Source organism: Diadema setosum, chromosome 17 (genome assembly GCF_964275005.1).
Source record: "Diadema setosum chromosome 17, eeDiaSeto1, whole genome shotgun sequence".
NCBI lineage: Eukaryota > Metazoa > Echinodermata > Echinoidea > Diadematoida > Diadematidae > Diadema > Diadema setosum.
The window spans coordinates 30,330,784-30,355,114 of NC_092701.1; the positions used below are offsets into that span (position 1 = coordinate 30,330,784).

Sequence of the window (24,331 nt, forward strand, 5' to 3'; positions counted from 1 at the left end):
GAGTCAAGCTTCGATATTTGTAAGGAAAATTACGAGTAATAATAAAGATGCAATCATATGGTATAACTGAATCATGCAGCCCAGTAGAGATGGAAGAAATTACATTGGATATTAGTTGCCATATATGTAATATACTTCGCGAGATGAAATTTGTACAAGAAAATCTGAAAACTTTGTGATACATAATGCACTCCAAATTTGTCTGAGTTTGGAACTTTCCATTATTTAGATATGACAGGTAAAACCAGAACACCAATAGACACAATCTGCATTTGACAGTTGTTTACTGACTATCAAAGGAGTCAAACACTTAATTTTTGCAATGTTTAAAACACTCAATTATGTTTCATATTCACATTCACTGGTGTATAAAAGAAGCATGGGCACTTGTACGCAAATCACTGCATGGGCAGAAAAAAAAAAATTATCTATAGCCACTGGAGCACTAGCGAAAATGCACATGTATCTGAAACATGTTGTAACAGGTTGTAACTTAAAGGACAAGTTCACCTTCATTAAAGGAGACCTCCGGATGATTTTCAAATTTTTACATTTGAACATATATAAATTAGTTATACTGGGTACAGAGTTTGAGTATTTATAATGATTGGGATGAAAAATAAGAATGTTTTCGAAGTTTATAACAAATTGCAATGAACAAGGATGATGACATGGCAGCCTCACCATAAGAATGCATGAGATGTGGCTCAAGGAAGCAGCACAAAAGAAGAAGGCATGCATAGATTACACACAGGTGAGCTTGCAAGCATGTGGTATTGTAATGGAATGACACTGCTACATTTCTGAGATATGTGAGGCTCCTATGTCATCATCTTTGTTCAGTGTAATTTGTTTAAGGTTTTTGAAAGTACTGTTTTTCTGCTCAAGAACCACAATAAATTCTACAAATCTATGCATGAAGCTGTTGATTTATGTACTACATGATGTGAAATTATGAAAATCGTCCGGAATGCCCCTTTAACATAAGGGTTGAGAGAATGTAGCAATATTAGTAGGACACATCATCGCTGTGGCATAGTGGATAAGACTCCCGACTCCCGAACGGAGGACCGTGAGTTCGAATCCCGCCCAGTGCTTACATCCTTGGACAAGATGTTTTTACCCACAATGTCCCTCTCGACCCAGGTGTATAAATGGGTACCTGGCAACGCTAGGGTAATAATAATAGCAGGGCCCTCTGGTAGAGCAGTGGCAACACTGAAGAGGCTACCCTGGGTAAATAAGACCTTATTATTATTATTATTATTAAAGTTTGAGGAAAATTGGACAATCCATTCAAAAGTTATGAATTTTTGAAGTTTTTGTGCAGTCACCGCTGGATGAGAAGACTACTGCAGTGTATGATGTCACATGCATACAACAATATAAGGAAAATATAAAGAGAATTTCACAAAATTTCATCTTTTGAAAAAAGTACATATTCCCTTGACTCGTTACTGACATATGTTATGGGTAATATTATTCCCATTGCCTTTAGAAAGAGGCAAGTCAAGTGCTCTTTTATTATGTGAAATAAGTGAAAATATGTTGAATTGTCTTTACATTTTCTTTATGCTGTTGTACTCATATGACATCACGAGCCTTAGTAGTCTCCTCATCCAGCGGTTCCAACACAAAAATTTTAAAAATTCATAACTTTTGCATCGATTGTCCAATTTTCCTCAAACTTTCACTGATGTGTTCTACTAATATTGCTGCATTCTCTCAATCCTTATGTTTATGAGACAATTAATATCTCACTTTCCTACACTTAAAGGACAAGTTCACCTTCATTAACATATGGATTGAGAGAATGTAGCAATATAAGTAGAACATATCATTGAAAGTTTGAGGAAAATCGGACAATCTGTTCAAAAGTTATGAATTTTTGAAGTCTTTGTGCAGTCACCGCTTGATGAGAAGACTACTGCAGTGTATGATGTCACAGCGTACAACAATATAAGGAAAATATAAAGAGAATTTCACAAAATTTCATCTTTTGAAAAAAGTACATATTCTCTTGACTCGTTAATACTGACATATGTTATGGGCAATATTATTCCCATTGCCTTTAGAAAGAGGCAAGTCAAGTGCTCTTTTATTATGTGAAAAAAGTGAAAATATGTTGAATTTTCTTTACATTTTCTTTATACTGTTGTACTCATATGACATCACGAACCTTAGTAGTCTCCTCATCCAGCAGTTCCAACACAAAAATTTTAAAAATTCATAACTTTTGCATCGATTGTCCAATTTTCCTCAAACTTTCCCTGATGTGTTCTACTAATATTGCTGCATTCTCTCAATCCTTCTGTTTATGAAGGTGAACTTGTCCTTTAACATTCTGTTCATTGTCAGAATGTGATATTTAGATGAGAAATGATGGAATAATTTTCGGTGTGGGAATAAAGCTAGATGTACAGAAAGAGAGAAAATACAATGTAGAGCAATCTAGGATTATTATCATTTTTTTTTTTTTCGACTGCAATTCCCCTGCTACTGAGTTGAGATTTTAATACTTTTCAATTTCAATTTCAACAATGTGTTCAAATCAAATTTGGCAGAAATTTGGTGGGTTTGCAAAAAGCTGAACTACAATGTACAGGACTCCAGTTCTCCATGACAGCAGCAGCAATGTTCAGTGTGTTGTGATGGCCTCGTAGTGGTGAAAACAAGGTCTTTGAACTATTTTCATGCATGGGACAGAGTGGTATAATTGAGGCACATCATTCACCATGTCATCCATGTTGTAATGTGTTAATAAGCATGTGCTCAATGAGACAAGGGAGTTGTCCCTTTTGAGAACAAGAGCCTGAATGCATTCATGCCCCATGGGTGGACAAGACATGGTGGAGTTGGGCCAGGAAATTGGGGTGGGGGAAGGGGGTTGGGGGTTGAGGGGTGGGGTTATGATGGGGTGGGGGGGGGGGGGGGCACAAATCACACGGGCTATGGGGAGGAGTTCAATGCGTTCTGCCAGAGATGCCACGGCCCACCAGAAATGACATCTGACGACGGGAAACTGAATCACCCTTAATGGAAGACAAAGCAGGACAAGGGGGATGGAATTTCCTCCTGTGGCAAATGAAGAAGCCACCTAGTCTTCCCCTTGAAGCTCCGGTGACGCAGCCCATGATGCTAGCCCCCTTGTGAACTGTCCTTGTAAATAGGCCTTAACCCGTTGGAGACTAGTCCCGAGAATACTGGGGCAGGTGTCTATGGGAAATGAGTGTTGCAGTTAAATCAGTCCATCCTCAACAGGTTAATGATGAGGGTACATGTAGTTGAGACTAAATTCCCAGAAGAAAATGTCTCATCAATGCCTGGCTCTTTCTGTACAAATTACCCAGGATTCTAGGAATATGCATCAACATCATGGGACCGCAAAACTGACAAAAATACCTTTGACAACTGTGGCTATGCATGAACATGAGTAACTGAAGAAGATGCTTTGAGCACTTTTGACGGTTTCGTGTCTGTCGTTCCTCTACCTAAATTGTATTGTGGTATATAATTGCAAACATATCATGAATTTCAAAAATCTGATTTTCATATTGTAACTCTTACACTAAATGTAAGCCTCAACAGTGCTCTCATGAGGACACACCCCCACTTTAATACAACACCATAGCCTGCTTATATGAGCACTCAATTGTAGGGGACTGTATTTTAAGACTACCAGGATGATGAAAGTGATGTCTCAGACAATCGTAATTCTTGGTGCTATGGGATGGGTAGAGGGTGAAGGACATGAGCTTTGCGCTTTCGCTGTAACAAACAGAAAGAGGGATAGGGGAGGGAGAAAGGGACGAAGACAGACAGACAGACAGACAGACGGACGGACAGACAGACAGGCCAGAGTTGTGAGCAAAAGGAAAATGGGCAGAGGGAGAGGGAGAGGGGGAGAACAGACATCTGGCAGTGGGGGAAGGGGAAATTCCCTCTTGGCACAACTACGCAACCTTGCAAAGCCACATTTCTGCTAGCTCCACGCACCAACAGGCGTTAACGTGACCAAGGAATGCATGAATCACCACAGTGTGCCAGGTAGTGGAGAAACAATTCGGGACTGAAAATCGCTATTCAGCATGATGAATTGGCTCCAAGTACATTAGTACTCCAAGGAGCAAGGCCTGAGCATGACACAGGCAGTGCACAAAGCCAAACACAAAACTGTTTTAATCATCATGGCATGCACATCAATTTCATGCTTCGCAGACTGAAGTTTTATAGTTCTCGAAGTGTATTAAAATGAAATTGTTTGTGATACAATGCTGCTGCATGAGACCAATAAAGCTCATGGGTTTTGTTTTTAATGTTTATACAATGCATTGTTTTTCTTCTTATCTAAACAATCCACCACCTGTATTTCAACTCCAGGTCTTTCCTTAAACCCCGAATACTGTTACTTCAACATTCGCTGCGTCAAGCTCCATTTTTGACAAATTTGCAGTGATTTAGCTGCTATTTTTGTCCTTAAGAAAATACAAGAAATCACGAAATTTCTTGCTACTATAAACTAGTAAAACAAAAGAGGTTGTTGTATCTGCTCTCATATCCCATGCCCTGCTTGAGGGGGGGGGGGGGGATGAATACCAAGTAGGTAAATTTTTCATACATAGATATATACATAGGATGATTGAAAGTTTTCCTTGAGTACAAAAGGTCGACAGAATAGCCCAGGAGTGCCAGGTGGCTTTAAACTATGAGCAGACATTATAATTCCCTTACCTCTCCATCACCCCCCCCCCTTCCAAACCCTTTTGCTCATTCTAATGAATTATGGCTGCCCTGCTAAATCCTTTGCCAAGAAAAGCCCTACCTTGAATTTCCTTCAATTTTACTCCGACATTAGAAATGAATGTCCCAAGTTTCACATGCTTGGCCTTAAAACTTGCTATTGCCGAGGCTCTCTGTGTGGCTGATGCCAAACACACAAGACACTGTGTATTCTAATGCATATTGGTGGTAGAACTAGATGGTACCGTATATCCCCCCCAAAATTACAACGGGACCCTCCGCAGTGATAACTTAAGAAATAGCGAGTCAATGCAAATACAATTTCAGAGTATGAAACTATAACTCATTGCCCATATCTTACAGAAAACCCCATTCCATTTGCTTCAGTGGTCAAAGAGAAATGAGGAATTTTGTAGAGCATGTCAGGAATCTCTTCCCTCCAAGTTCTGTCTATTGTGTTCACACATTGAATAATATGCAGTTCCAAGAGCACCCAAGTGGTAAACTTGGAAGAAACAGATCCATGACATGCTTTACACTAATCCACATTTCTCTGTGACCGCTTTACCAAACTGAATGGGGTTTTCTGCAAAATGGAGCTAAGATGTTGTATTTTAAGACCCTGAAGTTGCATTTAGACAATTTAATCATATTTGGTGTTATCAATGCAAAAATCCAATTGTATTTTTTTTTTTTTTTTTTGGGGGGGGGGGGGGGGGGACATACTGCTCATTGGATGTGTGCAGCATCTCCCTTTCATATTGGTTTGAAGGAGATGCCACTGCAGATCAGATCTGATCAGATGGCGAAAGTCCTCCAGCAAGAACACTGAAATTTCATTTTATGAATGCCTCTTGTCGGCTGAACATTAAAAAAAAAAAAATGTGCATCAAATTCAGATATCATGTTTGAATTGAACAGAAAAGAAAAGCATTCTCTTTACCAAGGTAGCTAAAAGTACATTTGGGTGTTCCAGGCATATGCCACTAGGCTTCAGTGTCAAGGGTCCACATAATTTTGTGTGAAGATAAAGATAAATTTTGACAATGGATTATTTTGATGTGGTATGTCTGCCCTGTGCGCAGCTTAATTCAACACTACATATTGTACATAAACGTCAGCCCCATTTCTGTTTCATATGATGCACAATGGAGAGTTCCCGAGAGGGACACCGCCTAGCAGCGTAGTGCCCTCATTGATTCTCAATGCCTGTCTGATGAGGCTTCTCATCAAGATATAAAATTGGATGCAATCAGACCTTTACTTTTAGGAAACAGATGCAATAGCATTTACAATTGAGGACCCCCCCCCCAAAAAAAAAAAAAAAAAAAAAAAAAAAATGAGACAAAAAAGAAAAAAGAAAAAAACATAGAAAAGAACAGAAAAAAAAAAGAAATGGGCCCCGCCAGGTAAATGACAATTCCAAAAAGTCACCCACAAAGTTCAATGCATGCTGGGGGAACAGGTGCCAGTGTGCAAATGCCTAACTCAAAGCGACAGTGGATCATTGCTGAACAGTGTGCCTTTACCATCTGTATCTCTGAGTATGGGTAAAATTGTCCTGCAGTTCTGTTTTGTGCTCCATTTTGATTTAAAATTTAAAATCATACCAAATCAAGGCTAAAAATGTGTCAGTACAGAAACAGAAACAGTTCTACAAATTGACTTTAAATGCCAAACTGTGGTGTACATTAAGCAATGGAATGGTCAACTACAGCTGTGTGCTTTAAGACAACCTCATCTGTGATCTAATGGGGAGTTCATTCAACTTGAATTCACGAGGTGAAAGAGACTAATGGGTGGAAAGCAAATTCTGGGATTGGTGAATCTGTAAGCTACAAACTTTGACATTTAATATCAGTATGACAGTATTCTTTGTGTCTTTTGACATCAGGAACTGTTACTATCTCATTTTCCTGACTGTTAATTGGTTTGACAAAAATGGTAAGCAATGGCACTAAATTTACAATATGACAAAATTACATGCAACATGAGGCATTATGACACAAGGCTAATGACCGTTTGACGCCAACCTGAGACTTGCCTGGCATATCAACATTACTAGCTAGTACAGTATTCTCCTCTCATTTAAATAGAATTAAAGGGATCGTATAGTTTTGGTTGAGACCCAACTTCAGGTTTCTAACATTTTGGGGTGAGATAATGAGAAAGCTCTTATGAAATGTGAAAGAGCGTGTAATTCCAAGAGGAATTCAACATTTACTTGATGAAAATTGGTTTAGAAATGGCTGAGATACGCAAAAAGAGCAATCCTAATAAAAGGTGGGACCTACCTTTTATTATGATCGCTTTATTTTACTTCGTTTTTGGATGTCTCAGCCATTCCAAAACCGATTTTCATCATATAAACTTTGAATACGTCTTTAGAATGGTATGCTCTGTACTACTTCACATAAAGTGGTTTCTTGGTACAATTGTATCTCACAAAAAGTTAAAAGCCTAATCCTTGCCTCCACCAATACTGTACCATCCTTTAAGCAGGATTAATGATTCTGTGTTTTGCAAGGACTTCTACACTAAAATAGCTTCAACCTGCCCATAAATCTACTTGTATCTTATTAATGCCCAAAGTATATTTGCAGCCACAAAGCAAGATCTGTTCTTACATACAACCACTGTCTCTTAGAAAGAGCATTTGGAGTTACAATGACAAAGCTGAGAGTAAAAAATGAAAATGTTGTGATATCATCTAACCACAAGGGATTTCATGAGACATGGTAACATTAGACACACCTGGACAAGCTGATAAACAAGGTGCATGCAAGAGCTTCTTGAGTCTTTATGTGCACAGAAAATCACATGACATCCTCATTTTACAACACAGGATATAAGTAGCCAGCTCTCGTAGTCACCGAGGACACAGTAATCTTTCTTTCTTCCCTCGCTCACATCGACATCGGCATTGTTCTTCGTTTCCTGCCGCGGATCTTCAGTCGATTCAGTGCTGCGGTGACCAAAGAGGGGGCTTTTTGTCCACTTTGTATAGACAAGCGTGGGCAGGCTGTGACATTGAGCGAGTAACGCCAGTCAAAGGAAAACAGGGGAGGGATTGAAAGGGAGTGGAAGCTACATCCTGGAAACCAACATTCACGAGAGAGAGAGTTTGACGCATTCACCGTCGTCGCTCACTACGTTTTTAGCTGGCTATGTTTTCCACCGTCTATGCCGCATTTCCTCGACATCTTCTTCCTCTCTTTTATCTTTCTCCTTTCAAATAAAAGCTGCAGACACGCAACCCGTTTACATCTCCCTCTATCTCCCTCTCTCTCTGAGAGAGAAAGACAGGGAAGAGAGAGAAAGAGAGCAATAAGGACAGGAAATGAAATGATACCCTAGAAACAGCATTAACTGAAACAATGATATCTAGACCAAGTTGATTGCTCCACTCAACCATCCAGTGAGCGGGGCCAATTCACTGATATATACACTGCCTTCCCCGTTGATTAGTTTATCATACATGCCCTTCACTTTTAAATCCATATTGTATTATATTTAGGGTTACTGAGCATTTTCAAATACCAAAGAAGGGAAAATTGGGTGGACTAAAGGCTCCACTGTATCAGGGATAGGTATTGTATTCATGAATCCTATCAATGCACACATTCACATGGGCTGGTGCTGGATTTACTGCATTAAAAAAAAAGAAACAAAAAGATCAACCCCTTTAATCTGTTCTCTCAAAGTGATTCAAGCTTGCCATATGATATGGCCATATGGTGTGCTCTGCAGATGTGGTATACACTTAAGCACATGGGTTTTAATTTTAGCTGGCTGGCTTTTTTTGCTCTCCAGCATTTTGAGGGCATTTAGTAAAGGATTTATATTGCAGCTTTGATTAATCGGATTTGGGATTTGGTACAAACACAATCTACTATATTTCAGCAAAGATATTTTAATTTTAAGAAGGCACTAAGACTGCTTGCAACCAAAATCCCCATTTCACCTCTGCATTATGATTACCATTTTGACTTACTGCTTTTTGTTCCTCTTTACTGCATTATTAGAAATCACTGAAAATTAGTGCTCTATGCATGATCTCATTCTCAGACATCAGTTGGAAAACACTGGATGAGCACTGAATTTTTTATTTTTAACATCATTTTCATCCTTGAAAAAAAAACAAACAAACAACCCAACAGAACAAAACAAAGCGTGCTTTTCCATGAAAATTCTGGACACTAACTGCAATGTGTACCTAAAATTGAATGAGTAATGTCTTTGTATGTTTTGCTATACATCTGAATTTACTACATCACTCTAACAGTCCACAACACTGAGACTGAGCTAAATTTCCCTAGCTCATAATGTGGAGTGGAGGGGAAAAAAATAGGAGACTGAAAAAAGAAGAAGAAAACAATTGCCAGGATTGATCTTCTCACAATACAGTAAGGGAAAATTTCCCATATCTACTGCTAGCACATGCATAGACCTATGAACTAGGATTTTAATACAGTTGAGCGATATGTGTATAAGAAACTCTCAAAATGACTTGGCATAAGTGTGTACATGCACACTTGAGGGTGACATTTATCTTCATACTCTGCAAGACCAAGTCTTGACTATCATCAGTCAATTTAAAGCGAGCTACTCAGATAAGTATTTACCTACTTTGGGTATGACATGCAAGTATCTTCATGTACACTGTACTGGCTGATAAAAATATGCCAAGTGTCAGAAATTAATGGCTGTGAAACACAATGATGTGTTTGGAGTATTCAATGTATTCTGCTCTTTGCAAATTATTTTTGCCGTCCCCTTTGCCTCTAGGTGCATTCTTTATTTCTTTCACCTTGTTTTCCCTATATTCTCCAAAATTGCTTTACCTGATGGAAATTGTACTCGCCCCTAGTACAATGGGCAAGTGCAACCAAAATGCAAAGTGACTGCCCAACAACCAACCAAAATGAATAGAACGGGCACTTCCCTTTCTTTAAACCAAAATGAATACAAATGGGACGTGTTCTCCTAAAGAGAACATGGCCCTGGCCCAAATGTCCATTGTATATTGCAGATAAAAGTGCTAGTGACTTTGATATTAAAGGTGTTGGCCTGAGGCTAATTTCTCCTTGTAAATGCCAGATTTTGAGAACACTGAGCAAACGTAGCTTTTCTACATTAAAGAAACACAGATAATCAAGTGTCATGAAGAAGACAAACAAGCTATATCATATCTTTAGCAATAAATGACAGTCCAAGTAGATGAAAATGTGAGGAAAAGATGATACTGTCAAACAAGATATTTTCGTGAAATGAAATTTTTGCGAATTGGAGGCGAAGACCTTTTTCACGGCAAGAAATTTTTGCCAGTTGCCTCTAACATTCAATGCATATCGTGTAGAAAAGAACTTTTGCATGCATTTAAATTTTGCGAAATTCGTGAAATTAAAATGCACGCAAACACTCCTCGTTTTACAGTAGCCTACACGCCAGTTTTGCTTCTGCGACTGATATGTGGTTTCAATATCTATAGTCTACATTTACAATATCTGTGAGATACTAATGCCAGGGTCAATGCACACAGGCATTTATCAGAGAGCATCAGTTTCTTGACTTCACAAACGGCAGTTCTTTGCATTTTTATCAATGGTAGACTTTACAGCCTCCCTTTAAATAGCCGACCTGACCTGAAACCCGAAATGTAAGCATCTTCAAACCTCTGGGTCACAAGTCACATTCATGCACAAGGCAAAATTTGCCTTGATTTCTTTTCAAGAAATGAGTCCCAGACAGCTCGCGCTGAATTTTCACAACTGTTCCACCATTACATGAGTATCAAAATCAAAGCAACTGTTATTACAGCCTTCCTCTACAAGATTTCTGTCAGACTTTGTACAGAACCTACAAATTTCTGTGGGTAATGGGTTAAGGCAAAAAACAAACAAACAACAACAAACCAACAAACAAACATTATAGTGCAACATATACAGAACAAGAACATCTGTACAGGCTATTGTAGGGGCACTCATATGCAATATACTGTCTCTCGTCTCAGACTACCTAAATAGCACTATACTGTACATGTACAATATACCTGTAACATCACTGCATCCTCTTGAGGTGTATGCGTAATGACAACACACTCAGAATAATAATCACGATATCAGATGGCAGGAATATCATTGTCCTGGACAATGTGTAGTGTCATATTGAAGAAAGAAAATAGCTGGTCCATGTATAGATACTGGTAGTGAGCCTGTTCTGTTCCTCCATTTGATTGTTCTACCACACTTTGTGCAGATTCTACTAGTACTAACATAATTCAAGAAAATGTGAAAATCAACAACACCATGTGATTTTTCACTTCAGAGAGAAATGGGACTGCAAATGAGAAATTCGACTGCAAGTGTGCTGCAAGTAGTAGTAGTTGACACTCTGTAACCAAATAGGTGCCCTGCACTTACACGTATAGCCTGTATGAGATTTTGTCCTAAAACAATAAAAACAATCCCCTATTCCTGTGTCATACGGAAGAAACATTTACAGGTTATCAAGCACCGTCCAGCATACTGAAATAGGGAGGATAAGCACATTGTAGAGCTATTAGCAGCATAGTAAATTATTGATCATGCAAACAAGGAAAGTTCTTCTTTCTTTTAAAAAAAAAAATCCTAATTAGGCTCACTACATTCTTTGAAAACCTGTATATTAACTCTACTTACAGTGTAAATCCTGTGAATTTCATGAAGGTAAAAAAATCAGTTGAGAGAAGTTGTTCTTCCACTATTGCATAAATTTAATGGGTCTTTTTCTACACAAAGAGTTCTGAGAGAAATAGCTTTCATTAATAGTCATAAAGCATACCTGTATTTTATCTTCACAATAGAAATATGAATGCAGTGTGCATGCATGTGTCACACGCTTAATAATAATAATAATAAGATCAATAATAATAATCAAAAAAATAATAACAATAACTGCTTTCATATGGTACTTCAAATTGGTGTTTCTGAATAAGTTTATGTGACTTTACACTAGAAATATATGCACAGAATTTTGTGTCAAAATGTATACTTTTATCATCTGCTGCCAACCCCAGAACTTCTCGAGACTAGCAACAGATGTGAACTAAAATCAGGATCAAGTCAACAACAAAATATCAAAGTACATTTGGGCAAGTACTGTAAAAGTGGATATTTTCGCGCGACTAAGTTTTCGCGCTAGGCCGGGTCAGAAGAGTTTCGCGTGTTTTTAATTCCGCGGAATCAAGACATCACGCACAGGAACGTATGGCAAGCAAAAATATTCGCGTGTTTTTATTTTCGCGCTAGTTTCTGATTGCGCGAAATGCGCGAAAATTTCAACACCGCGAAAATTTCCACTTTTACAGTACATAATTGCTGCAATACACGAGTGGCATTTGCAAATTAATTCCACAAACTTGTAGCAACCCTCCAAGCAAACAGAACGCTTGCACTGGTGGACTTACCGACATCATGGCATTATACGCATGCCTCTGTTTTTTCATCCTCTCTTCTATCCTCTTCAGGTCGTCTTCGAGGAGCTTCATTTGTGACGTCAGCTCGCTGAGTTGCTGGAGGGTATAGAAGAGAGGAACACATTCATGAAAGTTGCAAGTAACGCATCATGCAGTAAACACAGGTACGTCATACGTGGTGCATCCTGGTTGGGTCCATCTATGACTTCACTCTGCAACAGGGTGGACATACATATTTAATAATGATGATCCTCAGTTGTTGTTGTCGTGTTTTGTTTTGTTTTGTTTTTTCTCTCTCTCTCTCTCAACATCAAAGACAACAGACTGCCGGTCTTGTGGACGTGGTTGTCAAAGTACAGAGGCAGCCACAGATGATGCCCCTGTGTGACGCCTTTCGTTTCCCACTGCTCTGACCGGCTGCAGCTGGGTATCGTTAATACTTGTGGCAGATTTCTGCTGTGGAGTGTTAACAGCACTACCCTAAATCTGGCTGTCAGTGGCTTAAAACGAAATTTTTCATCAATTCCCTATGTGTAACTTTGACAGTTATGACAAGGCTTGACTCTCGCACTGGCAGCACAGAAATGCAGAAATGCTACTCTTTGGCTGTGGTGGTCCACGGTCTGTCCAAACATCAATATAGATTCAAACTAGAAATGTCGCTATGGCGACTGGTATGCCTCCGCCATAATGCATGATTCTCCTAATAGGTCTATAGTACATGTGGACAATGTGTGATTACATTTTCACAAAATTGGCAAAATATCAAAATGACATGTTTGACACAAATGTATTGAATGTTCACCTTCCTTGACCTATGTTTAATTGGATGAATAGGAGAGCATGCATTTGGGGATTAAAGAACTTTAACTTGACTTTGACCCTTTCATAAGTTTATGCACCGAGTAATTTTCAAGGTATGGAGAAAAAGTGCAATTTCTGTATTGAACAGTAAATTGTTATCATTTTCATCTGACCTTTGATTTATAAGAGAATCACTGTCAGGCAGAACATCATATGTACCAAGTTTCAAGATAACTTGAGCCACTTCCGAGATATGGAGAAAGAAGTAAGTTCAGCACTTTCACTTGATCTTTGACCTTCTTGGCAAAAAACCCCAAACAAACCAGAGAATCTCTATTGGGTTATACATGCATACATCAAGTTTAAAGAAAAAAATCCTGCTGGCATTGCATAAATATAAGGAAAATAGTAAAATTTTGAAGTATTGCCCTTGACCTTTGACCCCATGAACCCCAATTCCCTAGATAACCACTGCCAGTCAGTACATGCATATATACTATGTTCCATGAAGATACCTTGAACAATTTCCAAGATACAGAGAAAAAAGTGAAATTTTAACATTTTACTTGACCTTTTGACCTTTGACCTCATGACCCCAAACTTTCACCAGAGAATCTTAATTGGGTAATACACGTATACACTACGTTTCAAGAAAATATCTTTAGGCATTGCATAGATATGGGAGAAATAGTGAAATTTTAAGCATTTGACCTTGACTTTTGACCTTTGACCTTTGACCTTGAGCATGTGCACCCAAAAGTTGAAAGGCACAACTTCACCCCCTAATACACATACAAATGTACATGCTAAGTTTCTTTAGGATACCTCAAAAGGTTTTTTAGTTCGCTGTCCACAAAATTCATTACTGACGGACGGACGGAAGGACGGACGGACGGACAACCCGAAAACATAATGCCTCCGGCACCACTTCGTGGCGGAGGCATAATAAACACTAATAAAACAGAATATGAAACATATGATGCAAACACATGCAGTGTGCAAGTACCATTCATGCATGGCGACATGTCTACTGTAGACACAGAAATTTTCATGGTACATTAATTTCGTATTACTTTTGGCAAGCGTGAATTCTAAATCCCGTTCAGATATCTCAACAATTTTCTCTGTACATTTTAAATGGGAGCACAATTGTGTAGAGCAAATTTAAGAATCCGCTAATATGTTTTGGAGCCACTCGGCGTAAAAATTAACTGCACAAAAATATCAACATAACAGTAGCCCTAGCATACAATATACAGAGAAATTTTGTCCATATCATGATATGAATATGATCTGGACATTATTACAATGAATATGATCTGTTCCTATATCATCTTTAAGTAAGAGGCAGTTGATAGGGTAGTGGTCAAGGAATCTGACTTAAAGTTGAAAAACCTTGAAAAGGGTAGTAACAACAATGCTACATAAATAATTCTTGTATCCACGTTTGCAATTTACATCTGACTACCTGAAATCCCTGAACTTTGTACACAGGGCTCGACACTAACGGTGGCCCGGTGGCCCGGGGCCACCAAAAACGCAAGTCGGGCTACCAAAATCTAGGAAATGAAGAATTTGGTAGCCTGATCGGGCCACCAAAAAAGGTCGGATGTTTGCTTTTGGGCCATCGAAAATAAGTGTTAGTGTGGAGCCCTGTTGTACAGTATGGTTATTGCCCTCCCGTTTCTTCCACGCCACCTACTTGCACCCCACCCCATCATTTTCCTACAGGTAAAAATCCTGCAATTTCGCTATGAGATCACAAACCCTCCACTATCTTGGATTGAATAGGACCTTCCTTACAACAATATCAAACTGTCTGACTTTTTTTTTTCAACAAGAATTATCCTGACAAAAGGGAATCAATTACAGTGTGTCTGGTGGAAGAAAAAACATACTTTCTGAGAGGAAAAGTCCCTAATGATAAAAGAAATCATGTATATGTCTTATTCTTTCACAAACTGGTCTGTCTTGAAATGGTATTAGCAGTGGGGGGGGGGGGGGAATATACTGAATCTAATTAGTACGCTGTATGGAATCACAACATCATCAAATGTACACTTGAAAAACTACATGAAATCACGCTAGTGCCCTACATGGGTGACAAAAAGATGACAGTTTGAACTACATTCCCTTAATGTGAGGACAAAAAGAGGACAGTGTTATTAAATCCACGTATGCCCTAGAGATGGATTTCTTAGATAATTTCTTCAGGTAGGGCTCCTTGGCATTCCATGTGCTTCTGAAGTATCAATCAGGAAACATTGATAAGCAGATAAGAAGACAAGTAAATACTACAGATAGAATGAAGGACAAGTATAGATGCCCTCTTTCTTCGCCTGGTGAACTACCTCCAAAGCCTTCCCTTCTGACCATGAACCTTGTTGAATGGCTAACGGTGGACAGTAAGTAAAGCATACCAAATGGTCTAGACTCATTTACAATGTGCCTTTGGCAATTCGACTGTAACTTAATACACCTGTATAAGATATCTTCTCTGGAAAAAATAAATCACAAAATTCAATTTACAATCATAATATTTCACAAGGTTCACACAATTCATTCCATTTTTCCTCGAATATCAAAGGGAAGATCTACTGAGCCAGCCTCCCATTTTGAGGTGACCAACAATGGATGACCTGCTCACATCATTGGGTGCCCACCAGCAAGGTCAATGGTGATGGTCAACAACCCATTCCCAGACACTGGACATAGAGAAGCATAAAGTGCAATCCCATTCCAGCTTTGAGGTGACTTTTGTAGCATCAAACAGATAGTAAATTCAGACAATCAGAGTGGTAGAAATTGGACTTTCAGTAAGAAAGTCACACCGTATGAAATTTCACATGACTTAAAAAGATTTTAGTCATCAACACTTCTGCAGAGAGGATAAAATACAGTGTACATCCTTCAAATCTTTACAAGTTTGGTTCACCTATAATCTCTGAATCTTTCCTTCTGTTGGTTCATTTAAATACATGTATACATCGTAACATGTACATATCAAACTCATACATACTCTGGCTTTGGAGTGTTTTAATCATATGCTTACCTCTTGCTTTTTCCGTTTAGCTTCATCGAGGAAGTCCTTTAGAATTTGGATCTGCGCTACCTGATTGTCCTGAAAAGATGCAGGGAATGAATAAAGACTCATTCATGTATGTATTCTTCATTTTTTTTTTTTTTTGCTACATTAGTACATCTTGTTCCATCTCGGTTAATCAGTATGACATTCTAGCAAACAGTGCTCAAACATATTACAGTATGGATGCAAATATGTATTCACAGTTTTGCAAAGCTTGAAATCATTGATGTGCAAAGAATGACACACATATATTTTCTTCACACTTTTCTTGCTTCCTAACGTCATCTAAATCTGTAAAATCTAGTCAAAGTTTTGCTGTAATGTAGTATATGATTGCTTTTTTCATGTGAATAAGGCATTAATGACAAACAACCCCGAGGCCCTGTCTATTCATATTATGGTATGGCCACTAATAATCTAGGTCCTGAGGTATAAGAGATAGGCTATACACATGAAGACTTTTCAATCCTCACTTTGTTTTGTTTTGTTTTTTACTTGTATAAACAGAATTCATAGGATGTTTTCAAGTCTAGCTATCCTGAAAGTACCTTCTTCTATAGCACCAAAACAAACAAAAATGTAACATTACAAAACCAAGCTGCATCAAAATAAATGTTATTAGATGTTTTTTCTGGCAAATCTTGCCGATAGCAAACTCTCTCAGAGGTACATGTACACTATCACCCATTAAATAGTCTTATCACTGCATGGAACAATGATATAAATGGCAACTCAACAGATAACTACCCAATGAATATGTTGAATAAAGAAAGAAAAGAAGGAGAAAGAAAGAAACAATCAAATGCAAATAGTCATGATATTACGGCCGATGTACATGAGAGATCAGAGAAAAGATGATGGGGCGGGGGACCTACCATTTCTAGCTTTCGCTTCTTGCTGATGAGTACTTCTAACATGAGGTTCACTTCTGCCAGGTCCCATTTCTCCTGATCCTGAATAAATTCTTGCACATCTGGGGTGGGGCCTGCTGTCTGGAAGATCAGCAAATCCAAGGACAAAGGGGGATAATCATTATCATTTTTTCTTTCACAGTCCATACAAATAACTATAAATATTTGATAGAGATAATCTCAAAATGCATTTTTTTAAAAATACCTTTTACAAAGAATACAGAGAGTGGCAAGAATAGCAACATTTCATAGAATTAAAGTGATAATTAGACATGCATTTCTTAGCTGAGCGTCTTTCAACTGAGAATGTGGCTTTTCCCTTAAGTGTAACAAACATTTTATGAACAGAGTTTCAGGCTCAGTGGATCTGAAGAAAGTACCTGTAGACATTAGTTTTGTGGGAACTGTAAGACTTTATTATTCTTGAGAATGCTTTAATTTTGTGAGTATAAATAAAGACATTATGAAGCCCAACTGTTATCCCACTAAATCTCGTTTACTGTTTTCACATTATTATGTAATATTTTAAGGCATGATCCACCATTGCAATAATGGCAATGTAACATCAATTTTAGTGATACCCTGGAGAAATTATTGCACCCCAGAGGTATGATAAAATCATTGCACCCTAGAGGTATGATAGTACTATATAGTGGCACAATGTTGTACTAAATTACATACAAACAAAAACAAAGATATGTTATATCCTTTAATCATATATAAATGCAATTTCTACTCACATTGATAAATTATACAATCCTAGATAAAAACTCTAAAATTGCTCAATTTTTGATTTTGTGATCTCTGTCTAGTTGATATACAATTGTATATGTCAGGAGCTTGGTGCAACATTTAACTGCCAATATTTTTTCATTTAAAAGCTGGCTTGTTTTGTTTGTCATGTTTTGCATTATGACTTTGCACAACTGTTTCCATAGAAACTAGACAACAAACACAAAGGCAGTGCCCTTCCAGTCATTCAGCTGATTTTGCACCTGGTTGTGTACAACATCTTCTGCAGGTCTGTGCTACTGTGTGCCAACTGAAATGCAATCGAACCTGATGAACATGAGACAGAGGAAAAGTGGACATACCTGCAGACCAATCTTTAACCGCTTTTCATCTATCCTCTGTCTGTATTTGAGTATGAGTTCATTCACTGTAAAAATACAACAAAGTGTGTGATGAATGGCATTAAAAAAAAAGGAATCTTTTTTGTTTTTTTTTTTTAAAGGGGGAACATCATTGTGAAATACAACATTACATGTATGTATGCCGTCTACAACAGATGAATGATTATGTCACAGTACTCACTTTCTTCTTTTTCCTGATATGATTTTTGTCTCTTACATAACAGAAACTTTTGCTTTAAAGGGATAGTACAGTATTGGTGGAGCTGAGAATTGGGCTTGTAACTTTTTGCGAGATACCAAGATAACATTTATGATATAGTACAGAGCATACCATTTTAAGAGGAATTCAAAGTTTATTTTATGAAAATCGGGTTTGGAATTACTGAAACATCCAAAAACAAAGAAAAACAAAGCGATCGTAATAAAGTGTGGGTCCCACACTTTATGAGAATCGCTCTTTTTTGGATATCTCAGCCATTTCAAAACCAATTTTCATCAAATAAACGTTGAATTCTTCATAGAATTACATGCTCTTTTATATTTCATAAGAGGTTTTTCATTATCTCACTTAGATTATGTTAGAAATCTGAAATTAGGTCTCAACCAAAACTATGCGATCCCTTTAAGTCAGCACATATATTTTGGTAATCCACAAGCAAACAGATAACTCGGATACTTTACACATCGTGATCTGCCTGACAAGAAGAAAACAACAACTTCTTAACCAAAATAAATACAAGTGCCATTTACCTGGAAAAACCATAAATAATGGAAAGGATTCATGAGAAATTGTCTGCCATCTACCATGCACAGTAGTCTTTCCAATGTAGTGATGACAGTATGACTTTGTCCGACTTCCCTCACAATTCACTATTGAAATACGGTCGGACACTATTTAAACATTGCTGCACTCCCTGAATTTACATATGGGTTTCATTCTCCATACTCATCAACTACAGACAGTAATTTTAGTCACAAGTACATGTACATGTATATATGGAACATGTACATGGAGTAGTACAGTGTACAACATGCATGACCTGTTCCTTTATACTTTAATTAAAGTGTAACAAGCTCACTGTGTCTGATATGTCTGCACATACTACAGTTTTTCACTGACTTGTGATGCAATTTCTAAAAAAAAATATTATTACACTGAATACATTGTACATTTAATTTTCACAGCTTCCGTGTTTTCTGATAATTTCGTTATCAAACATGCACATGTTTCAACACTTATAGTTTAGAGGAAGTATCATCAGTGTATATTTCAGATACTTTTTTGCTGTGTATTAAATGATGTACAATTTGGGCTTTCTTCGCAAAGCCATACAATAATTCAGTACATGATATTGAATGAAGCTATTATTTACTTCAACTGATTTAAATCTTACTTTCAACAGCAGTAATAAAAGAAAAAAAAAAATAGCTTCCCACAAGGTCCCACTGCATGCCAGGGATGATTGGAAGGTATGATGCAAAAACAACAACAACAAAGGCCTTGGCTGGAGATGTCAAAATGTCAGGTCACATGCTCAGCATTTTGGGCCTCCTATTCATGTTTTTCAATGAGCATGTGATGCCTCTCATGCATACCACATGAGAGCAATACCTGGTCCACCTCTTACCCACACCAGGCCTGCAACTACATTGTATGAGCTATAAACAAAGCCAAACTGTATTGGTGTGGCTCCTCAGCCCCTGCGCGATGGTTATTAAAGGATCATATACTGTAGTGTTGGTTGAGACATAACTTCAGGTTTCTAACATTTTTTGGTGAGATAATAAGAAACCTCTTATGTAATATGAACTCAGCATGTAATTCCATGAGAAATTCAACATTTATTTGATGAAAATTGGTTTTGAAATGGCTGAGATATCCAAAACAGAGCGTTCCTAATAAAATGTGGGACCCACGTTTTATTACAATCGCTTTGTTTTACTTTGTTTTTGGATGTTTCAGCCATTCCAAACCCGATTTTCATCAAATAAAGTTTGAATTCCTCTTAAAATGGTATGCTCTGTACTATTTCATACACTTGTGTGTTTTCTTGGTATCTCGCAAAAAAGTTAAAAGCCCAATTCTCATCTCCTCCAATACTGTACCATCCCCATGAATACACAGTAGGCCTACATGTACATAAAGTACACTTTATTAGCACTGAGAAAATGGGGGCATGGACGTCTGCAATTTAACATACATCGACGACAACGATGGCAGCAACAACAACGACAACGGCAACAAAAACAACAACAACAACAACAACACACAACACAACCAAAGAACAAAAGGTCTGGCTAAATGGTACCTGATTGATTCATTGAAAGTCTCCCTCCCCCTTCTTTCTTTCTTGTCAATATCAAGTTCCGGTGTCTACATGTAATAAACCTCATGACTAAAGGTATATTTATCTTGAGATAATAGTTTTCATACATATTGTTTGACCACAGTAGAGTAGAAATGGACATTATGTAGAAGCAGATTGAGAAAAGGGTATGATTGTATGATACCAGCAGATAGAGAAGACTTGATTGATGCAAAATAAGCACTATATAGTGAACCTACTGAGGGAATGACAGTAATCCACACATAAGCCTCTTTTCTTTTCCCCAGGGGTGCGAATGGACAAAAGAGAAGACAGCGACACAGAAAGAGAGAAGGGGTAGAGAAAGAGGAATAAAAGGTTTCCTTGGATTCTGTCTTACTTCAGTGAGTTTGCTGTGGTAACTGTGTAGGTTCTGCTACCAGAAAACAATAGGTATGCTACTGAGTCTGAAGGTTCTTGTCACCCTATTCTCTCTTTTTTGAGAGGTAGAGCTTGCCATGGACTCTTCTTTAAATTGTAAAATCAAACATTAGAAGAGGAACGACAAGAGAATGCTCCCGAAAGGGGAACACTTTTATGTATTGGTAATGCCATGAACTGAGCTGAAAAGAGTGAAAAATAACACTTACAAATTTAGACACTCGTATGTATAAAGCCTTTATACAAAGTTCAACCATTCCACAGTCTGCACACAATACAGACTATATATTACTGCATTTTATGAAAACTTTGTAGTCTTGGCAGTGTGGTTGTAATGATAATTTAATGCAATATTTCAGTACATTTCTCTTGTTTTCATTTCGTCTTAAAAAAAAAATTGCATAACATGTCATCAGATTCATCACTTTATTCCTTTTCTACAAGTCATTATGTTTTATGACTTTGCTTAGAATATAAACAAGCATATCAAATATCACAATGTTTTATTTACAAATATCACAAATTTTATCTTGGCTTTCTGTGTACACAAGAAATGAGGGATTCTAGTGAATTCACATAATCACATTACAGATTACTTTGGGGTGTTCACAGCACAAATCCTATCAAAATTACTTACTACTAGTTACATGTATGTAGCATTGGAAAAATCCCTCATTCTGGTGTTACATACCGGTAATTTAGTGCAATCCAATTATTTAGCATTTAAATGTTGTAGACTTGAATAGTACAGTTGGCAGATATTGTAGAGGTTACATCAAATTGGACCTAAAATAAGATAGTTGTCGAATGTTACAGTTTTACACTGTTGTCAACCAAATATATGCTTGCGAACACTAAAAAATGTATAGCAAACTACATGAGGTGATGTCGTCTAGTCTGTTTGAGATCTATGCATAGAACAAAGGAAAGTTGTATGTTGATCTACCTCAGCTACAATATTTTATACTTTATAGACATACAACTGTATATACAGCATACAACCATTCTATTTGGTAAATATACTGGAAACTTGAAAGTTCTGTAACTGTTTCATGTTCAATGTTAATGAAGCTTTGTAGAATTTTAGGTCTGATTTTACTGTAATAACTACAGTAAACTAAAATCATGTTTAATTGCACAACAAATACCCGCTACATGTATAAATGTGCCATTGGAAATACATGTCGCAATCTGTTGAATGCTACATGTAATAAATGCACACACATGCAGAAATTGAATCTTGAGAGTAAAAACATTCTTTGCACTGTATTTCACAGCATGAATTCAAGCACACAATTTGTTGTTAAATCACCAAACTACAATTCTAATGATTTATACACGAAGTGGACAAGAACTCCACGGGCTACTTACAGGTGACATTCGGGAATATTTGGTCTGTCTTCTCAATTACAAAATTGCACTTCGGACATCTATTACTCATCTCCAAGCTGCGTAGTATACATCTCCGGCTGAAAAATGAGAGGGGCATGAATAAACAGTCTTGAAGCAAAACACCAAAGGTAATAACAATCATGACAAAACAAAAATGAAGATAACTTCTTGAGTAGGTAAGACACTGACATGACCATAAAACAAGAATTTATAATGAATGGACGTTTGTGGACAGTTTGCACAAATGGCATGAAGAAATAATGTAACACTATGACAGTCCATCATAAGATTCAGCCATGATGTGATTAATGTAAAAGTTTGAATACAATGAAATAATAAAGATATATTGAGGACTGTTATTCATGTGTGTGTGTGTGCGTGTGTGTCTGTGTCTGTGTGTGTCTGTGTGTGTGTGTGCAAGGCCAATGTACAGAACTTTGTATCATGGATGACTCAATTTAATTTCTTTTACCTTGTTATTAGATTACTGATTGCAATACTAAATGGTACCCTGTACAGCTCTGCTAAAATGTACACTTGATTCATTTAATACCAATGCTCTTTTCCCATCCTTTTGCATCCTACATCAACAACTGCCTGTGAATATACAAAACATAAATAAGTGGTAGGGGCCTATAACTTCCTTATGCTTGGTTAACTACAAAATAAGTGCATTTTTATTCAACTACAGTTTTCTCTGCTTTCTATTGCCAGGCTGGTCTTTTGCCACTGCATATTTTACACCTCAAAAACAACAAAAACACAAAAACAAGCAAACAGATTCTACCATGCTCATTCTTCCAGAGGCAAAGGTATTGGACTAGATATTCTATGAACGTGTACAAAGGCCATTAAATGGTTTGTGGTACTTCATCTTCTCTTCCAAGGCCATCCTTGGCCATTTGTGTAAGTCTGGTAGCCTAATAGGAGTAGCTAGATTGTGTCTGCTTCCCAGGCCACTGTTATCTTGTGAAGCCTTCAGCCTAACCTCCATTTTCACACAAACTAATGTCTACCTTTTTCTCTACCCAGGCGGAGCATTGTGCGATTTGAGCAACTTCATTATACAAGTGTGATATCAGAGGACGTGCGTGGGTCACCCACCTGCGTGGGTTCTGTGCCAAGCAAGGACTGCAAATTGATAAGATGTTATCGAGTAGACAGGGAATGCAAAATAGACAGAGAACAAGACACAACTCCCTGACGCGATATAGTGAGCAGGTATATTCAGGATATGAAATAGAGAAGCAATGGTTCACTTCAAGTTGCTAACAAAATAAAAAGCAAATACCACTTCACAATTTAAAGACATTACTGGATTTCCCCTTGGCAATAATGAAGAAAAAATTCTGGCTCACGACATTCATTCCACAAAGAAAAAAAGAAAGAAAGAAGAAGCTGAAAATCAATTAGTAGCATTACTAAACCAAAAATGATACTGACTGATATCTTACCAGAAGCTGTGTCCACACCGTGTCATATGTGCCTCCTCTATCACCTCAAAACAAATGGGGCTGCAACAGAACAGACCGGGAGAAAGTGGTGATTTGTTAACATCTCTTAGAAAAAGGAGTACTGTAGTCCTAAGCAAGGCTCTAATGATGCATTACACAGTACATTATAGAGCTCTACTACAAGTACAGTGCCATTTAATACCAAAGTACTTTGAACATACACTGTATACCAGGTACCGGTACACTGAATTATTTACCCACATACAAATGGTTTGCACAGAACAGAAATTCAGCTCATGATGACTGCCATTTTTTATTTGCCAGATCTACCCTAAAAGTCCAATCAGGGATCCACTCAATCCACCGGATCACCAGCAGAGTATGAATGATAAAACCATATTAAATCAAACCATGACAGCTCATGACATTTGTACTGAATATATAAAAAGTCCATGCAGCTTTCCAATACTTATAGAAGCGAAGTACTTCTTTACACATATTGTAGGCCTACATTATAATACTGTATATGCCATATATTTAGCGAGTCTAAATTTTCACGAATCGGGACTTCACGACGATTTTGCGAGTGGTTAAATTTGTAATTGGTGA

The 24,331-nt window shown here is 37.6% G+C and overlaps 1 protein-coding gene across 1 annotated transcript in view; it reads right to left on the reverse strand.

Moving 5' to 3' along the window:
- Positions 1-24,331, reverse strand: part of LOC140240344 (E3 ubiquitin-protein ligase COP1-like) — a 57,337-nt gene that overhangs the window by 14,649 nt on the left and 18,357 nt on the right. Inside the window, exons 2-7 of the mRNA XM_072320108.1 lie at positions 23,723-23,782; positions 22,248-22,345; positions 18,091-18,155; positions 16,961-17,077; positions 16,053-16,121; positions 12,188-12,292 (exon numbers count right to left, since the gene is read on the reverse strand). Coding sequence (XP_072176209.1) covers positions 12,188-12,292; positions 16,053-16,121; positions 16,961-17,077; positions 18,091-18,155; positions 22,248-22,345; positions 23,723-23,782 — 514 coding nt within the window. The remainder of the gene's footprint in view (positions 1-12,187; positions 12,293-16,052; positions 16,122-16,960; positions 17,078-18,090; positions 18,156-22,247; positions 22,346-23,722; positions 23,783-24,331) is intronic.